Source organism: Lampetra planeri, chromosome 1, assembly GCF_965212315.1.
Source record: "Lampetra planeri chromosome 1, kcLamPlan1.2.h2, whole genome shotgun sequence".
Lineage (NCBI taxonomy): Eukaryota > Metazoa > Chordata > Hyperoartia > Petromyzontiformes > Petromyzontidae > Lampetra > Lampetra planeri.
Genome location: NC_136107.1, coordinates 21,817,324 through 21,838,493, shown reverse-complemented (window position 1 = coordinate 21,838,493; position 21,170 = coordinate 21,817,324). Strand labels below are relative to the sequence as shown.

Genomic DNA, 21,170 nt, shown 5'->3' with positions numbered 1-21,170 from the left:
TTCAAATGATACTTGGTGCAGTGTATGGAATGATCACGGTGGTGGCAGTGGTGGCGGTGGTGGTGTGTATAGAACACTAGTACTGGGGAAAAAAAGGCGTCTGTGCATGCCCCACCTATTGTTATCCTCCTGAATAGGTTTTCGCCAACATCCAATTTTTTCAAACGGGGGGGGGGATCTTTTTATGACAAGGTGATATTGCCACCATTACTATTAAAGGACAACTGTGTTAAGCTTAGTTTGTATGGTGCATACCAGAGGTGGGACAAAGTCATTGTTATGCAAGTCCAAGTCGAGTCGCAAGTCATCAAATTCATGACTCGAGTCTGACTCGAGTCCAAGTCACATGACTCGAGTCCACATCTCATAGGTGGGACAAAGTCATTGTTATGCAAGTCCAAGTCGAGTCGCAAGTCATCAAATTCATGACTCGAGTCTGACTCGAGTCCAAGTCACATGACTCGAGTCCACACCTCTGGTGCATACTAATCATGTAATGATTTGCCCGCCCCGTGATTTTTTTCACTTGTCACGATTCATTCAAGTGATAAATAATTGTATTGCCATTGTGGTATGTGTAGAATCTGTAGTGGCTAGAGGATTTACATGAATCGAAAATAAGAACTTTCCATGCACACAATTTGTTTGCATGTATCACCAGCATAAAAATTTATTTTAATTGACAATTCGATGCATTGTGGAATGCCTAGCCTCTACCTACTGTTTTGCCGGAGGCGTTCATGTGCGGGTACGTGTTAACCCAATTTGTTAGTTTGTCTGTGTGATTGAAATGCTTCCCGCCATGAAGACCAAGAGCAGCACTGACGTGCAGATCGCTTCTTTTTAGGGGACGAGTGCTTCTGATTAAGTTTAGCTCAGTTCATTGATTTAAACTATAAAAAAAGTCTTTATTAAGTCACCGAAGAAAGAGTTCAAATCGAGCAGCATTGTGACTGCTGTTACAACCACGCTAACACGTCCCAGTTCGAATGTGTTGTTGTGACGTTTGGGTGATGCCCCACTTGATACTTTTTCATTTGCTGTCCTGATGGGTTTTGTGCTCTGGTAATGACAAATGTGTGCACAAGCCACAGTAAGCAAGTGGAGCCATCTGCAGTTATCGGGATAGCCTCAGGGCCAGGTTGATGGTATGCACTTAAGCAGAGTATGCAGTTAACCACAGTTCACGCTAGCACACCTAGGATGCCTGTGGCTTGTGGGGAGCGGTGGTGCTGTGGTTAGCGCACTGCGCTACAAACCCAGCGACCCCGAGTTATATTTCCGCTTACGGCGATTATCTTAAACAGGGCCTCCCCTACGTTGACTCGGCTTCAAATGAGTATCTGGTGTGGTGTATAAACATTGTCAGTAGGGAGACAAAGGTGGCTGGCCGTGGTGCTAGCCACCCTCCCCGTTGTGTGCCATGTCAGTCTTCATAGGTACTGCTTGCTAACAGCCATAAAAGTCTGTTCAGGCGAATGGTAGATATTTGTCTCGTGCATCGTAACATAACACTACAGTACAGTACACAGCACTGTCCACTAGCTCCGCCACTATGCTAGAAATTCCACAAGTGATTACATAATGACATACTTTTTTTAAACTAAAGCATCTAAATGTGCTCATCTTCATTTTGTCCTGAACCAGAGGTGGAGGTTCCACATTCCTGTAGCTAGTATTTACATCACGTGAGTCGCTGTCAACTTTTCCAGATTGTAAATGGTGTCAAAGGTATCAGGACATCCAAAAGGTTACTACCAAGAGGAGGCCGTTCAGTCCATCTCGCTTGTTAGAGTGGGAAGACGGTCAGAAGCTGGTCCAACAATTGCCCACACATTGTAGTTTGTCAGTAAGTGGGGGATACTTGATATGTTTCACGTCTATTGAGTAATTTGCAGGTACATTTTTTTTATTTGGACAATGATGCGGGGACGCAATGGGCTACTTTTGCGAAAGACATCACAGGAATATTTTTATTTTTATTCCAACAATATTCGGGCTGACATACCACGCTGAAAAGTTCCAGTAACAGGATACAAAAAAATCGCGGACATCCATTCCGGTGCGGCAGAACCACATGAAAAGGAAAGAACAAAGGGAAATGGGGTCCGCTGCCCCACGTTACGGGAATTTTAATATCCGCTGTGAAGCAGACAGCGCGCGTAGCTTCAGTCATAACCAGGGCGGCCGCTGCATTCGAACCGAGAGCCTCTGCAACAAGCGGCGAATAAAAATGCATTACCGCTGGGACATGTCATCACCAACTGTACTTTATACACTTTTGCAAATAAAGACATGCTACTGAAGTTGGCATCGAGATGAATTGCAAAATGTTGTAGTTGCCAACACCTGTTGAAGGATGAATCATCAATGTGTTTAATCGTATTTATGGTCACATTATGACATTTATATGTCATGTGTCATATCCTATGTAGGTAATGAGTCTTGTTATCCATAGATGCTTGTGTCTTGTATACAGTCCCAATTACTCACTGGAATTGAGCTGCCTGCTTAGATGTGTATTTGTCTCAACATGTATAATGGTTTCTGCACTGGGCTACAATCACAGAATCACAGTGGTCCAGTTCTGATTTATGGCCATGTTGCACATCACAGTGGAAAGTGGCATCTGAAACCTAGCCCGGCCTCTCTTGCATTATTAGTTCAGCCTTAAACAAGAACATGGACCAGTGTGTGAATATCAACACTAGCGAGACGATGATAGAAAAGGGCATGTTGCTGATCACTGCCCCACTGTGCGATGTGTAGCCCTAAATAGATGCTTGCTAACAGCACTGACTGCTATGTCCTGTAGGGCTTATTGGGCGTATTTGTATGTGTGTGCAGATGTGTGCATTTTGTTCCACATGAATTTAGGGTCTTTGTGTAAAAAAAAATGCTTTCCATGTAATATGTCTCTCCATTCACAGTTCTGTAATTTGACGACTGTTCTCTCTTATGTAAGTATATTCAAATATGACATTGTTTACTGCTGACAGTTGTTTAATTATTACATTGTTTCCTGCTTTGGGTGAGGTGGCGACGTCTTGTGTTCCACTTCCATCTAGTTACGCAGTGATTCTAGCAATGTGTTGAGACAAGATTGCAAGGTCATAGGGCATGCATTTGCCTTCAAGGTAGAGGTGGTCACATGATATGTATTTGCTCCAGGACAATGCATTCATGGGGGCTCGTGTTTGCCCCAAGACAGAGAGGTCACGGGGGTGTGTTTTTTCCCCAGAAATTGTGTGGTCATAGGGCATTTATTTGTCTTGTGTTCACTTGGTCACAGTGCACCCATTTCCCCCAGCTCTATTTTGGGGCAGGTTTATTGAAACTAAAAGCTCGGCGTGCCGGTGTGCTCAACAGACTCGCTGTTACATATATTCTGCATTATGTGCAAATTAATTGAGGAGAGCAATGCCTTATGATATTTATATTTTATTGGCGTTTGAAGCATATGCAGAAGCCATACCACTATTTGTAGTGAGTAGTTTCACATTGCACTGCTGGTTTACCTTATACGTCATATCTTAAAATCACACATCACCATTATCTATATATATAAAAGGTAGATTTGTGAATATGTGTGTCTGTTCGAAATGTTTAGCATACTTCCCGACATGCAAAAAACTTGAAATTTGGCATGTGGGTATTTTACAAAATGTACACAATGCAAAAATTATAAAAATAGACTTTTGTAAAAAAAAATTGTGGGGGGGGGGGCGCAAATAATGCATATATTTTGCACGGTAAGTGAGCGGTGACGTCACATCTGTCATGTCACCCGCATGCGGCAGCGTCACGCAGTGTACCTGCTGACGTCACGCATCCCCCCCCAACCCTCCGCGTAGGCCGTGTATCCCGCACACATGTGCGGTAAATAGCTGTCTCGATTTTCTAAGTCAACGCGACTATTTTCAGCTCGCTGTTAAATATGAAGCAGAAAATACATCTGTTTGTGTGAAGCAGCAAAAACTCTCCAAAGCTGACCTCTGATGTCATGAAATTTTCGCAGCTTATGCGGTCTGGAATTTGTAAGGGAACACGACAATTTTCAGCTCCACGTCATTCCCTTCCCGAGTTACCTCTATCATTTTGCATACTTCCCAACATGCTACAAACTTTAAATTTCGCATGTGGGTAGCTTCCAGACTGTACACAATGCTACAAGTCTAAAAATACACTTGTATTTTGGGGAGGGGGGGCGCAATAATGTATACATTTTGCACGGAAAGTGAGCGCTCACGTCACATCTGTGATGTCACCCGCATGCGGCAGCTTTACGCAATGTACTTGCTTGCGTAGGCCATGTTTCCAGCACAAATAGCTTTCACAATCTGATATCTGCGATTTGATTGTTTTTTATAACAGCAAACCTCTTTTTTTCAGGGCCTAGGGAGACATTAATTTTCACGTCTTTTGTGGAGGGGCTTGACAGATCTGCTCCTGCTTAATATAATATAGGTCATTGTCTACTTGGGGATTGTGCACATATTTTTTCACCATCTACAATAAGAGCTTGCGTAATGTTTTGAGCTTGGTGTCTGTTCTCACACACCCTCCAGTACGATTTGTCAATTTCAAAGTCTTTCTACTTCAAACATATACATTTTTAAGCTTCCACGTAAAATGGAGAGAAAACATCTTTTTTTTTATAGGCAAGCAGCAGATATTGGTGTTATGCCGGTGACATGGGATGGTGCATGTCTCTTTAATATGCTCAGTCTAGCACTGTTTAATAAGCAGGAACCACAAGGTTCCTGCTTATTACACTTGGAATGGAAAGCAGTTCATTCGGTGAAAACAAGGGGCTTTTGTGCCTGGCTATCCCAACATACGGAAAAGTAATGCGCTTGGTCGTGTGTACACCGTACACCAAAGCAATGCCGAGTGCTACTTTCTCAGACTGTTGCTACATAAAATACGTGGTCCAACGTCGTTCGACGACCTGAAAAATGTTAATGGACTTAGCCATTCAACATATCAGACAGCATGTAGAACTCTTTGTTTGCTCGAGGATGATAGTCACTGGAATGACACCCTCAAAGACGCAGCCATCTCTGAGTCGCCGGCGATGAGGGATTTGTTTGTGGTGATGTTAGCCTTTGCCACGTGACTGACCCACAGTTGATCTGGCAAAATCAGAGAGACAGCTTGACAGAAGACATACTGCATCACCTCCAACGAGATTTTCCTGACATCCCTGTTCAGTATGTCGATCAGGTGTACAATAAAGGGCTGCTTCTGATTGAAGATAAGCTGTATTCCATAACATCTAAAAGTCATGAGGATGTCGGCTTTCCTTCCCTCAACTGTGATAAACAGGTTTTGTTTGACAGCGAATATTTGCGGGAAACTTCCTATAATGCCTCAGAACTACTCCATTTTATTATTGAGATTGAACCAAAGCTGGTTAGTGACCAAAATGTCGCTTATTTTAGAATCCTTGAAAGTGTCGATGATAATCAAGGAAATATTTTTTTCATAGACGCTCCCGGTCACACAGGCGAAACTTTTTATTATTAGATTTTATCCTGGCGAAATTTAGATCAAACAAAAATATAGCAATGGCAGTAGCTTCTTCTGGGATAGCGGCAACACTCTTACGAGACGGGCGAACTGCTCACGCAGCATTTAAACTCCCATTTAATCTTGGGTACACGGACAGTCCTACCTGTAACATCAAGAAAGGTACAGCTGTGTCCAAATTGTTAAGTGATTCCTCTGTTATTATCTGGGATGAATGCACAATGTCTCATAGAGGTGCTATTGAAGCTTTAGACAGGACTCCAGGATCTGAGGAACAATCATAAGCTGATGGGAGGTGTCACGGTTGTGCTCTCTGGTGATTTCCGGCAAACTCTGCCTGTGATTCAGAGAGGCACGAGAGCTGATGAGGTCCAGGCTTCCATCAAGTGTTCGCCAATTTGGAGCAAAGTTCTAAAGCTAACGTTGACCGTAAACATGAGGGTTCACCTCAAGGGAGATAAGTCAAGTGGCGAGTTTGCAAACACACTGTTAGATATAGGTGATGGAAAAATACCTGAGGATAATGGGGAGATTAATATTACCAGCAGTATGGGCCAATTGGTAACTACCCTTGATGAATTAATCACCAACGTATTTCCAGGTGTATGGCAGATTAACCTGATGTCTCAAAAGTGGCTTTGTGAACGAGCTATCTTGACACCCAAGAATGACACAGCATCTGCAATAAATGATTACCTCATAAGTGAGATTCCAGGAGAGGAGAAGATCTACGAGTCAGTAGACACTGCATTGAAAGAAGACAACGCTGTTAACTACCCTGTCGAATTTCTTAACTCCTTGAATCCACCAGGCCTGCCCCCTCACAGACTAAACTCAAGCTCGGGAACCCAATGATGTTGCTGCAAAATCTCAATGCTCCAACTCTTTGTAATGGAACCAGGCTACAAGTGCGCAGCTTAAAACCTTATGTCATAGAGGCGACATTATTAACTGGCTGTGCTGCAGGACAATGCGTATTAATACCTCGCATACCACTTATTCCAAGTGATTACCCTTTTGAGCTCAAGCGTATGCAGTTTCCAGTTAAATCCTGTTTGGCAATGACTATTACCAAAGCTCAGGGACAGTCATTCAAAGTAGCTGGAATTGATTCACGGCATTCATGCTTTTCTCATGGTCAGCTTTATGTGGCTTGCTCTAAAGCTAGTTACAAAGACAATTTGTTCATACTAGCTCCTACAGGAAAGACGAGCAATATTGTCTACAAGGAAGCATTGCTTTAGGAATAATGGTATACCAATGACGCAAGTAGCCAAAGGGGGCCTGCCGTGACAAATCTAACTCCCCATAAGAAACGGCGCATGGTCACCTCCACGCGTTGTTTTTCGGGTATTCATTGAATAAACTTTAAACTAGGAATAAACTATTATTTTCCATGCGAAGAATGGGTACACCTGCTAGTGTAATATGTGTGTGTAAACAATTGGACGTATTTATCAGTAAAAAAATCTGGAAGTGGCAGCTATATTAATTGTTCAGGGAAAATTAAATATACTTGGCTTCAGCAGCTTGTGCACATTGATTTTAACCAAAGAATAAAACAGTACACATATAATATTTGGCCAATGGCTGTTCTAAACGAAGGTAATAGCCAGAAACTGTTGACAATATCGTTATATATGTGTTGTATTTAAAACACTGGGAAGGTTTGAGATGGATAAATCTGAGAACCATTTGACTGCATGCCTGGCTGAATGAGGCTGTAGCAGAATGTTCGTCTCACAATTGGAAGGATGTAAATTGAAAGTCGTGGTTGCAGATCAACACAGCCCATATTTTCTCCAGGGTTGGTAAAATGACGACCACTTTGTCAGAAATCGACACTAGTTGCCCTTCAGGACATACTGGCCTGCATTTTGCCCATGTGGAATTTCCAACCCTGCTTGTTTCACCAGTAAGACATTTTAACTTGGACAGCACTTACCCTGACAGCCTGCAAGACTAAATAAAGCTGCATGGATATTTAACTTATTTCGCAATGTACTTAGACAGCCGTGCTGAAATCTGGATCTTTGTGTTTGCGTGCAAGCAATCCATAGCAGTTGTAACTAGGCTCCACTCTTTTTTTCAGAGTTATGTAATACGTATTTGTCATGCTTCTAGGTGAGGAATAGCAATGTGCACACTGCATGCAATCGGAAGTCAGTGAGTGTATGTACATGGGCACAAGAGCTGTGATTTTAAGTAAAATATATACAATTTTATTCCAATTGTATAATATTTCTGTAGTTTGTGTCATTGTTTGCAATGACACAAAATCTCATCTGGAATTTTGCCAGTGAAGCAGTGTGGCATAACATCATGTCAGACAACTGCCCCAGAAAATATCTTCCACAAAAACTGCACTTCAGTAAGCTCGGATGCACACTCGGTGGGCACAACCTCACGTGTCTTACAGTGTTTCAGAATAAAAAACTATTTAGAGGGGATTTTAGACTTGGAATCTGTGCAAAACAAATTTGTTTTCATGAGATTTTTTTGCAATTTGTGACCAGACTACTTTCCCGCCACCCACTCTACTCATCCCCCATCCATATCTTTCCCTCTGCTCAGTCCAACTGTGATTGCTTCCGTCCAAATTCTTGGTGTCACTTTTGATTCCTCATTTTCCTTCACTTTCTACATCGCCAACACCACTCGCACATGCCGCTTCCATCTTTTCCATATCAGGAAAATTCGGCCCCTCATCATCATCACCGCTGTCAAACTTCTTGTGCACTCCCCTTATTCTTCACTCGTCTGGATTATTGCAACTCGCTCCTGGTCGGTCTCCCTGCCCTACACCCTTGCCCTTCTACAACAAATTAAACTTCGTTGCACACTCCGCTGTCCTTAACCTCCCATTCACCTCTCATTGCTTCCCTCTCCTTGAACAACTTCACTGGCTTCCTATCTATCATCTCCACCTATTTAAATTACTCAACTTATTTTCAAAACTTTGCATGAACTGGCCCCCCTTACCTGTCTTCTCTTGTTTCCTTATATGTCCCATCACACCCGCTCCAGTCACAAGCTTCCCATCTTCTTGCTGTCCCTCCACCCTGCGGCCAATCTCGCTTTCGCTCGTTCTCTCTGCTTGCCCCCTTACACTGGAACAAACTCCCTCTCCACATCCGACTCTCACCCTCGCATTCCTCTTTTCGCACTGTCCTCAGGTCCTTTCTCTTTTCTCTTGCCTTTTCACTTCCTCTTCCACTACCCCTACCAGCACCACCTAACGCCCTTAATTCCTCCTCCACCGCCGGAGCCTCCACCAAGCTCCCTCCACCCTAGTCACTACCTGATCCCCATCCCTTATCTTGCCATTTTGTACTGTAATCAGCAAGCATTGTTAAGCGCCTTTATGAAAGGCGCTTTATAAATACAAAATAGAATAGAATCAACTAACTGCACTTGAGAACGCAGCTGAGTCACAGGTGGCTGAAACCCAAATTCAAACTCAAGATCTCAGGCACCATGGTTCTGGCACGTCTATATCATCCATCCATCTGTCCCACTATCACAGGCAGACGTTTGATACAAACTTGTTAATATAATTCAAAGATACATTTTCGACATTATCTCCATTGGTTTTGCGTTTTAACTCTAAAGAAAATAAAATCCATCCGTGGCATTTATGAACAGCTTGTAGATCCTTAGAGCAACAGTTAGCTTGACAGACGCCAAAGGCCAACGGTGTCCTCGCGATGAGAGTTGGTCTTGTGAGCATTTTTTCAGCAGATTGTTTGCTTCTTGGGATGAGATTCTGTGTTTTTACGCGCGTGAGTATAATATTGTATTTGCTGACCTTCAAATGAGCATGCTCTGTCTCCTGTCATTGGAACACATTGTATTATTTTGCCTCCAGAAGCAAAATTGCATAAATAAACTCCTTGCTACTTAGTTCACTGTGTACAGAGGCAATATTTGTTCTCAACCTTACCCATTGTGATGATGGTCAGAGGCATTAAAATGGCACCAAACACCTATATAATTTAATACCACCATGTGCAGATGCAATCCGATAAGTGGATCACGCTGAGCTCATCATATGCCTAAGACAACAAACTGCAGGTCTGTCAAGTGGTCTGTGCGAGACCGTACAATAAGCGTAAACAACACTTTTCTGCGCTATTGTGGAACGTTATGGGTAATAAAATGAACATATCAACCTCCCCCTTTGTATCTCCAAATAAAGATATCAGCCTGCTGGCTTCTCTCGACTTATGTTAACTCTGTCCTACTTTGCTGATGAGACCCAGAAGGTTGTGACCATTCTAAAAAATGGTTGCTTAAACAAATATGCTGGTTCACACAAGTCTAGAAAAATGAACAGGCCAATCAACTGAACATTTATTTTTTATCTGGTGATAATTGACATGAGTGTATTTATGTTAGTACAATAAGCAGGTTGCTGACCAATGTGCTGTGAAAAAGGGCCATTTTCTGAAACATATCCTATAATAATGTTTTCTCTCTTGAGGCCTAACAGGTGATGTTTTCCTTCACAGACGACGCATCCCAGCAGAGCAGTGGTGGCTGAAGTTGAGACCCATGCTCAAGATCCTGGCCAAGTACCGCACCAGCTACGACATCTCGGACCTTGAGGGGCACCTGGAGCACGTGGCAGCTCGGCGGGCGGCTGAGGCACCCAAGTTCTAAGCTCATTCCTGTCGGCAACGTAGTCGAATATTAAAAGCCCTATTAAGTCTTACACCATAGATTACCCGATAACACTGGCCTCCAGGTAGCGTAACTCTGATACTAACCAGATCAGTCAAGTCAATGTATATCCCTGCTCAAATGAGCAAGGGGATGGTGTTCATCTCAGTTGTCGATCCCGAAACAGGAGTGAAAATTCCCAATTTTAGGCTGGTCTCCTGGAAAAACCACTGCCGATTTGATCATGGAATAATGGTTATGGGTTCGGTTTACTTCTAACCAGAATTTGAACTCTCAATAGTGAGTCATGCGCGATAGACACAGCATCTCACCGTCCGATCTGATGCTAACTATTACCGATGCAATCCAAATGCACTAGCCTAAAATTATTCTTCATGGTGGACTAGGCCACATTCAATGAAACAATATACATTTGTATAATGTGTCTCTTGGGAATATTTTTGTGCAGTCGTATATACATACAAAAATTATCAAGAATTACCCAAACATTAGAACCTGGTTTCATCTAAAATTATAAACAACAGAGAAGGCGAACCCCATAGTCTAAGGGCTAATTGTCTGATACAGCCATAACCTCCTATAATGCAGACCCACATTTATTTCTGAACAAACAATTGTGTAGAGCCTTGGAATTATGCAGAAACAACAACGTTTGGACCTTTAATAAGCAAAAGACAAGTGTGCTGAATGTAATATGAATAGTAACCTTGCCTGGCATTAACTAGTTTCTGCAGATGCATTGTCTTGTGAACTAAACTTAACCCAATATTTAATTTGAACTGACCTTAACCTGAGCCACACACTAACCTCTAAACATAACCGAGATGCCATCGCTGCTTCTGTAACCCGGTCACTTAGTGCTATGCCTGACTACAACCCTAACCCCATGTGATATAAATGTTTTGAAATCGATATTGCGTAATTTAAAGGCCACTGTTTTGTCTTATTACACGTGTCCCACATGGAGGTTACGCGAGCCATTGGACAGCGCTCTGTGCATGCAACTCTGTTTTAGTTATCCTGTATTGCCACACTGTGATGCGGTCAGAGGCAATGCTAATGCACGTAATTAGCAGGAGAGTTCTAAAATTAGCATCGAGCTCAATAAATGGACGTTTAAACCTGGAGCACAGATGGGCCAAAGCACAATATATAGATGCATTGGTGGGCGTTGAGGCTGTATTGAATTAATGCAAAGCATTGATTCATTGGGTGGTTACCAAAAAAGCACTGTTAAATGTTTTGCTTCAATTTTATTCCGTGTGTTTCACACACAAAAGTATGGCTTCAAATGGGAACTTGGAAGCACGCAGTCTCTTCCCTGTTTCACTAAATTCGAACAGATGGAAGAAGCAGAGGAGAGTGACTAAAAGTGAACTTGCATGGTGCTTTTATTTTGAATGGTCAATTGCGTTAAGATGTGAGCACCGTGAGACGCTAATAAACTGAATAAAGACCATAAGCAATTTGATTAAGGAAAGAACGAAGCTACGAGAAATGTGATCACTGATATCTGCTTCATATGCGTATGAGTACCTGCCACCATTTTAGGGGTCACTCAGTTCCTCTCATTTCCTAAATCATCAAAAACAAACAAGTAGAGGGATGATTTAAAATTATTGTCCGGTAAATTAATTTTTGCGCCACATAACATGAATTATTTATTCAACATAAGTCATTTACTCCGTGGTGATCCCTGTAAATGTAAAAAACCTCAACATTATTCTCAACATATGCTGAACACTAAGCACCTAAATATGAGTGCAGTTACAGGGGTTGCTATGCAAATCTTTTGTTTCACACAAAACAAATTTTTGTTGATGGATTAATTTGCCAGTGACAGCATACGTGTTTCACAAATGAGGGAATGTTTGCTTTTATTGGAAACGAAAGAAATAGACCTCCATTTAATTAGGCTTAGTAATTAAATACAGCACTGTACATGGAGGGGTGGAGATAGGAGCGCTTAACTGGATCGCTTCATGATGCTGTTGCAGTTCGAAGAAGCCACTCCATTTGCTGGTGGCTTAACTATCAATGCTCCACATTTATTCATGCTTAACTCCATGTGGATATGCTGTATCGCATTTTTTGCATGTGAGATGCTGGGCTGTGTTGGCAGTGTTATGCTCGACATAGCGAATACCCCTACCACTAAACCCGATAGTAACACTCCAGTCGTTTGTGCTGCTACGATCGCAGATTGTGCTGGGCCATATGTTTCTTGTGATGTGTCTTTTTTAAAGATTTGACATCCGTGCAGCTGTTAACACGTCTACATAAATCTTCACATTTGCCATCTTTAAAGAGCCACAGCAACAATCTCAAGCTGTCTGTCTAAAAAGTCCTCATTCGAATGTAATTTTTCGTGTATCATTGCTTTAGCATGCCATCTTGTTTTTTTAGAGCAGGGTGGGACGCGTGGCACATTGTATCAGTATGCCCTTATGTATTTCCTTGACTGTTTTGATTGCAGTGTGATCACTGGGTTGCAGTGAGCACAGATACAACCAGCGGTGCTTTGTTGAGGTGACCTGTGGACAGATTGCAGTGGTCGCTAGTGGCAGCTTTGAGGATGAAATTTTGGAGCTCTTGTCAGAATTAACGTTGCCTCGTGTATTCTTCTTACATTTGCTGCCCGATGTCCCGACAGAGTAAATTCCCTGAGTTGTGCCCAGCAAAGTTTGAGCTCATGAGAAATGCTGGCTTCACTTTGCGACAGTTCTTTGTTATAGAATGTGATATGAACAGAAAGACACCCGGTATTCAGTATCTCTGGTTCAAACTCTCCGGTAATCACCCTGTTTCAAGTGTTGGAATGCAAGTCATTCAAACAAACCATACTTATTATGTTTTTGGGCTAATCGATGTGCTTTGTTGCCACATTTGGCATGACACTTAATGTGAATATGAGGCTGAAGTTTGAGTAAAACTGATGTGATAATTTTCAAACAAGGGAAAGGTATTGGGTTAATTTTCTCTTATTATTTCACAAATCAAAGTACTTTATCTCCACGATAAAATGAAGAAAATGGGGCAGCACTGCTGTACAAAATACTGCCAGTTCAAAATAAATGTGTTGCAAGGAACACCCTTGACCCTACCCTAATCTCAGGCCAAACCTTATCCATCCTCTAGCCCATATAAGGCTATGTGCTTCTATTCGCACATCCTTGTTCACACATTCTTTACCTCGCATTGTAAGCCTCAACAAATTATGATAGGCAGAAGTGGTAAATTTCACTACAGTGCTCATTTCCAACAATGGATAGATCATGGCTGAGGATGATAATGAAAATGGAAAACATTTGAGTTGACACCCGACTGGATTTAAATTCAAAACCTTATGATGGAGGCCAGCCACTCTAACCACAGCTTCCCTAAGCAGTAAGTATATGTATTGCATAAATAATTGTGGACATTTATTTATTTGTGAAACATACATTAATCTCTCCACGAAACAAAGTTCCTGGCACGATTTCGTATTTGTCTGTCAATATTGCCTTGCCATAGTGTCAACATTAATCGTGATTTTTGCCAGGAAAAATACGTAATTTTCACATTGCCCTCCAGTCACTTAACCTGATCTCAATGTGTGGTCATCTTCGCTCTAACTGTAGCCAACCTCCAATAACATTGCCTTTGATTTCTAGAATACGGGTTGTACTTTAAGACCTCAGAACATTGAGAGTCTCCTTACAGTTGATGTCAAGAAGTTTAGCAAACTGCATGCTGTAGAGTCTCTGGCTTCTAAGCCATTTTTGGTATATTTCTATGACCAAACATAACCATAAATAGTAACGTTGGAGTTGAGTCATTAGTCGAAGAGATGTTTCGAATTTGAAAGTGTTAGGATATGCACCAGAAGATGACATTACAGCATTTCTTATGGATTCACTTCAACAAGCTTTGCTAACCTAATACCCATGCCCACTTCATAATGACTCTGAAGAGTGCTTGTCACATTTGATTACAGTAAAATTTAGTCCTCAGAGCTGGACGAGGCTGAGTTAAATTAAAACATAATATAATATGAAGCAGAGGGTTTATTATGCACTCCTGGATGACCGAGATGAATCCAACTCGCTACCTCAAATTAGCACCGTTGGCTATGTACGGTGCGAAAAAAGTTTAACATGCATGCATGCTTGACCTTATTCACAGATGGTTGATGCCTGGATTAGAATCAAGGATCTCGCTGATACGGACTCGGTGCTTGTGCATTGAGGTGGCCATTGAACCCCTGCAGCCAGCCTGAATATAAAAACATCCCCAGTATTTAAAAAATTCGTATTCAAATGTGAAGGCAGACGGATTTTTGATTGGCTGCTTGTGGTCGCATGATCAACAGTAGAAACATTCCTCAAAAGACGGCTTCAATATGGAAAGAGTTTTATTACATTCATTTTCAAATTATCTGCCCTTTATAGGCAATTCCCTGCTGCTTTAGTCATGTATTCCACATATTTCTGCTTTTACATCATTGCTCTGTAGCAGACAAATGTTCGTCAAATGCAGCCTCCGTGTCCTAATTTTCTGAAGCCTCAGGTGCTCTGTTGACCACTGAGGTGGCTGGGAACCTATTGAATTCTGTGATTGTGTCGAATTTTGCAGTTTTTTTTTCTTTTGTAGCAGGATGAAAAAAAGAAGCCGTTTTGCTCTTAACAAAAGGTCTGTTTGGTGAAGCAAGCGGCAAAGCTGCAAAGAAAGCTGGGGACAAAGGGAAGATTATGGACCCATGAAAAGTATTTGTTTTTGGGGGAAATCCCACCATCATGTTGGTAAAAAAAGAAAACACAATTTAGCACGTGCAAGCCCAGCAAATCTATTTTACCTTTCACCTTTCCAAGAGAAGCACAAAGCTTTGCCAACGTTGGGCAACAAATCTGTTTCCGTGCAAAAAAACGTAACTCTTAATTCTGAAATACAGTCCAGACTTAGTACTTAAATAAAGATGATCAAAAAGACAGAAATAGGAATTAGAATTTGCTGATATTTTCACTATCTAGTGCACTTTACCACCGTATCTTGTGAGTTGTCAGCAATGTGTTGCTTGCTAGTGGTAGTCACAGTCATAGCACGCGCATCTGATATATCGCAAAAGCATTGAGCCTGTAGTGCTCGTGTGTAAATTATCCTAAACGAATTAATCCTTCAAAAACCCCAACCCAAGCCTGGAAACTATACACAGACTAAGTGACGCAATAATCCAGTAAGTTGTATTTGGTGTTCCAATCTGGCTTGTGCACTTGCTCAATGTACTGCTTAAAATCGATAGAGCACAGGATCCTGTTGATTAACAACTTTATTTAAACGGGGCTAAGTTTTTTAAAGCAGGCGTTAATTTGTAAGGGGGGGGAGTGGTGCACAGCTGCATTGGAATGTGGAGCTGATGTGTCAGTGGATTGTACATGTCGCATGTGGTGTGTTTGTGTACGAGAACTCCTTTGTTGCGAAGTTGTAGTAATAAATGTTGTGAAGTTAAGACTTCTGTTGTTGGAACCATCTTTTATAACCGTAGCGTCATCAGCATGTTCTCATTGAGTCTCAAGGCTCCTTTATATGGAGGATTCTGCTTCAGATTGTCCCATTTTTTTTATCGATACACATTGGTGGAAGTTGAACGCTCCTGATAAAACACACACATACCAAGTAAGAACATAAGACACATACTTGCTATACTGCCTTGGCGAGGTGTTAACTACCTCGCCTGGTATGCACGGGTCCGTGGGTTTGATCCCGACCCTGACGCCTGTAAATTTGGAATTTGCATGGTCCCCCCCCGTTGACGTGTGGATTTTTCTCTGGGTCGTCCGGTTTTTCCCTCCACATTTAGAAACATGCGCTTTGGGTATTTGGCTTCTATACATTTCCACGTGATAAGCCACTTCATTGGGCTATCATTTGTGGCCAGGTCGCTTCTGAAAAAGAGCTATATATCTCAGTGGGCCTTACCTGGTAAAATAAAATATTTTCGCATAGCACGTCATTTTCATGCAGATTATGGCTCCATTTCGGTGTGATCAATGCGCAAGGAGAGAGAAGTGTGCAGCACAAGTTTTTTTTTATTATAGATTCACAATATTTGCAAACGTTTGGAGCCTTTGACCATCCACCCTCAGCACGTGTCCTGAGATGCACTATTCAATTCTTCTGCACGTAATGTGTTGTAAAATGGGTTCTTTTCATATTCACTTCAGTTCATGGTTTGAAGGTTGTGTGCGGAGCCATTTATTGCATAGAGACGTTTCATCACCCTGTACAAGAGATGTATATCCAACACGAAATTGTATCTTGAAAAGGCCTTTTAAGATTGAGGCATAAGAGAGAGATAACTGAACCGGTTTCACTCTTATGAGGGATAACACTGTGTAATAAAATGTTTTGTTCCTGGGTAGTAAGTGTTATTTCCTAATTGATTATGCCTCAAAAGTACAGAAAATGGCTATTATTCGTCACAAACTTTGCTTTTGTGACCAGGACAGTGATATTTTGAAATTTACATATTTTCCAGAACATTCCAGATAGATTCAGTGCTGAGTAAACTTGGAGTAACTTCTAGAACATTCGAGAACTTTACAGTAATATAAATAGTATAAATACAGGGGCCTTAAGCCCACCAGTTCAGTTTAGTTCCAGCTGCCTAAGTGGATACATATCTGCATTTTTCTGAGATGGCATCAAGAGGCTGCAAGCATCCGGCAGACGCATTTTGCTGCGGCCAATTTATCAAGACAAGAGCGAAAAAGTACTCTGTGGAAGCATCTGCTAAGATGTGTCAGGCCTACAAGACATATTTCGGCATGCCTGTCGGGGATCAAGACAAACCCTGGGCACCTGATTTCACCTGCGAGCTATGGAAAAAAAAAACTCTGGAAGGTAAGATGGACAATTGTTACTCGGAATTTTTTGTTATAAAATTAGTTAAAAATGTTTAAATTGTCAAAGTTTTTAATTTAAAAATGTTTTACAATTTTCAATGTTATTGAAAAAATATCATATATGAAAATTGTTGTGAGAATCTCTTACACATTAGTCATGGACCCGGCTTATATTCTCTGTGGTGTGGCCGGCTCCGCCCTTGGCCACGTCCACCTTCCAGAATCCTCGGGAAGGTCCCAATCACGTGACCTCCCCCTCGCCCCCTCTTGGGGCCCCTTTGTCAATTTAACCGGTCACGTGTCCTCCCGGGTCAACCAGAGTGCTATGGCTTTACACAACCTCATCCTTCGGTCGGCACCCACATACCTTGGCCTGTCGGGTCGGCACTGCACTTAAAGCATGGTGCCACTAGCGCTATTATTTAGTGCATACCGGGCCCCTCTAGGGCCGGTACTACACCCCACACCATTGTGGTATCCGGCGATGTCGCTACACCGCATGCCGTGCCCCTCCAGAGCCGGTATTGCACCCACAGCCTGCTGACATCCAGCGATGTCACTACAAATGTATGAGCGTGGACGCAGATTGTGTGTATACATATTTTGATATGCATACATGTATTATTCTGTGTGCACGTGTTAATTTTGTTGATTTTTGAGTTGATACTAAAACTGTGATATCAAAAATAGGTAGACATTCTTCATTAAAGCACATTCGTTTGTGAGAAGCATAGATCAGGAAAAGTATTTGGAGATAATTTCCGCAGCATTTTATTCCTTTAGAAATCATACTAATATGCAAACAATAGCATTTCAAATACACATGAACATACTGTGAAGTGCACGTTAAGGTATGTGTGTGTGCGTACGTCTAATCGTCTCATGAAAATAAATAATAAAAGTAAACAAAACCCCAATCTCGTCAAAGCCCTGGGGTTTTTAGAACAGTACGCGCATGTACCCACAAGTAATCACATGGGAAACACCCAGTAAGGTGTGGTGTGGAGCCTCAAACAAAGAATAACAGCTGAATGGGAGTAATTAGTGTGGTTCTAATGAAAGACGAGAACATTCAGAAATTATAGATTTGCTTGTTTGGTGCCAGAATTATTCAGTTGGGAAGTGGTGCCGCCACTCACAAACACCACCTGCGCCTCTGCTGAACCAATCATGCCGATGTACCAACAGCAGCAATGTGTGAAACAAATAATTAGTTGGTGATGCTGCATTGGCAGGCGTTGATTTTTTTTTGGTTAACAGACATATAAGAACGTTGAAGCTGGCATCGGCCAAATTGTTATGTTTTCCAAGCCATGTAAATTGGGCTCTTACCGGGTTATACATTACTTGCGTTTAGACTGATTCAAGGCTTCAGTGAAGATTGAAGTCCTGAGACCCAGTGTTTACTTGAGAATATTAACTTGCATATAAATTTGATAACTCACTAGTAAAATTTTGGTTTTTCCCAAACTAAATGTATTTTTTTCTTTAAAAGAACTTGAGCATAAATGCATATATGCTGCCCTGTAAAACTGCAGCTGTCTATACAGATTTGGAACAGATTCTGCTTATATTTCTGGGTCAAGTTTTGATTGAACAATCGCCGTTCCGCATGTAAGCATTTTATAAATAGTATAACTAAGATGGTCTTCAAAATATTCGCATGAACATCAACTCAAAGTGCATCCCCGTTAATACAGTAAGGCATTGGTGAAAAGTCCACATTCCCATGACAGGAAAATACTTTTTGGTTTTACTTCCCGACGAAGTGGTACCGATATAATCGACCCCCAGAGGGATGAGTCAACCCTCGGCTGGGATTTGACCTCGGCGCCTTCCGTTCGCGAGTTGATTGACCAACTGTGCAATCCAGCCATAAATACTTAAGAGTACAAAAAACAGTGCGCAAATACACAATAAACTTGTTTACATTGCAATGCCGTACCAATAGTAATAAAACGTAATATTGCACTCTAATTCAATTTAAAAATACCTGGGGCAATTGTCGTTAATTACTTTAACATGCATTATATTGATTATAAGAACGATTGCATTCATGACTGCACACACATTCAGTGTTTGAAATGAAGTACACAGTGTTTGATCTTGATAATAGTAAAAGTGGAACAATACACATCCAAAGAGTAGTGTATTTAGAGTCATGCAATTACAGCAGGTAATGCTTATTCCTTGACTGTATATAATACCCCAATTGAGTGTGTTATCAGATTATTAGTTTTGGCATAGACCAGTTGAATCATTTGTATTCTTTCTTATTTAATAAGTAACTTACTCCTACAAACTTAGAGTGGGTAAATGATCATCATGTCAGCAGCTTAGATTTATGGAAAGTGCAGCAAAAGTCAAAGCATATAGATCCACACTGTTGTCCCTCAAATCAGCAGTGGTACTATTCCCGTAGTTAAAAACATCTAATGCAGTTAACTTGCAGAAATATAACAAAAATGGTTCTATTCGATAACATCGCAAATACCAACTACAGGCTTGTTGTTACATCACTTCTGAAACACTGCCTCAACAGTAATCCGATACCAAACGCCTTTCAGAAGTAACTCCCCTAACACTGCACATCTCTGCTTTAAAGAAGCAATCAAGCCACGCACTTGTGCGAACAGTGCGATGGGTTTAGTTATATTTAAATTTGGATGAGGATGACATGGTATTTCTTGTTTTGGGACGTTTATGGGGTGGAGAGCAGGCGATGGGACTCGGGAAATGCAGTACATGTTGTGCACAGCTTTAGCTGATAAAAGCCCCTCGGCCCAGTGGTTGTCACACGCATCAACAAAGCTCAGACCGTATCCCAGGGGGCATCTTTAGAATTGGGAAATAGCTATCATCAGTTACTCACCCTGACAGCAACCAAGCCCCTACATGACTGTGCCGGCGGGTTGTGTGGTTTCCCTTCAAATCCATTACTTTCGCCTGAACATCGTCACGATCGCACACAAAACACACACGGATATATGCAAGCTTGCACACAGACAAGTACAAAGACAAATATCCCCCGTATAGCCTTAAACAGACTGCTCGGGCAAGTGCTGTTTTGCGAGCACTTATGCGGCACATGTACACACATCTAAGAATAGGATTTTCCCCTTTTTTCTGGCAACAAAACTGAAACTTTTTTTACGAGGAATCATGTCTGCATTAACCACAATACTTGAGGTCAGAATGCAAACAAAAAACACACTCTGCTAATATATGCATTGTCCTTGGTCAGTTTGATTGGTCATTTTCAAGGACAATGCATATATCAGCAGAGTGTGCTTTATGTTTGCATTCTGACCACAAGTATTGTGGTTAATACAGACATGATTCCTCGTAAAAAGGTTTCAGTTTTCTTGCCAGAAAAAAGGGGAAAAACCTATTCTTATATTTTGGTACTGGCAAAGGAGGTCTCATGATACACACATCTACATGCATATATGCATGCACGCACTTGCTTGCCTTATTGCAAGGAACACAAACGTGGTTTGTTCAGGTCAACGGCATAACAACTAATCACAGCATTTTATCAGGAGTTAAAAATGCCCTTCATTTATTGACAAAAATTGCTGTTATCTATTAGGAAGGATTTCAAACTAATACACACTATATATTTGTTCAAAAATTAATGGGATTTCCAAAATGCAGGTATTGATCATTTTCTGTTTCCACTTCATTAATCGTATTCAATACAAAACTTTGTGAATTTGCATTGATCTGGCCGTGGACTGCTGTAGTTATAGCACTTGACTCACATTTTGTGGTCATGAGTTTAAATCCCAGACAGGGTGGCTCGCTAAGTTAATCAACTCTCCAAGGTGAAGTAAATGAGAATCACTGTGTGAATTCCGTACAGTGGATGTCCATTGGAGAGGACTGGCTCTCTCAGTATGAATGTGGAACATTAACTGCTGTCCCAGGGCCCCCAACGAAGATGAGCACCAAACAAATGCTCGTTTGAGCAGGGATCCCCCTTCGACTTGACTTTAACTGCAATGTGCACGTTTGTGCATGTGTCTATGTACAGCCCTTTAGTGGGGAGCTGTAGTGCAACGGTTACCGTGC

The 21,170-nt window shown here is 41.6% G+C and overlaps 1 protein-coding gene across 2 annotated transcripts in view; it reads left to right on the top strand.

Moving 5' to 3' along the window:
- The window catches only part of LOC144720105 (ATP-dependent 6-phosphofructokinase, platelet type-like), an 87,569-nt gene extending 71,869 nt beyond the window's left edge, over positions 1-15,700 (top strand). For both annotated transcript variants that reach the window (XM_078596595.1, XM_078596603.1), the window contains one exon: positions 10,044-15,700. In XM_078596595.1, the coding sequence (XP_078452721.1) occupies positions 10,044-10,194 (151 nt within the window). In that variant the 3' untranslated portion in view covers positions 10,195-15,700. The remainder of the gene's footprint in view (positions 1-10,043) is intronic.
- The last annotated feature ends 5,470 nt before the right edge of the window (positions 15,701-21,170 follow it).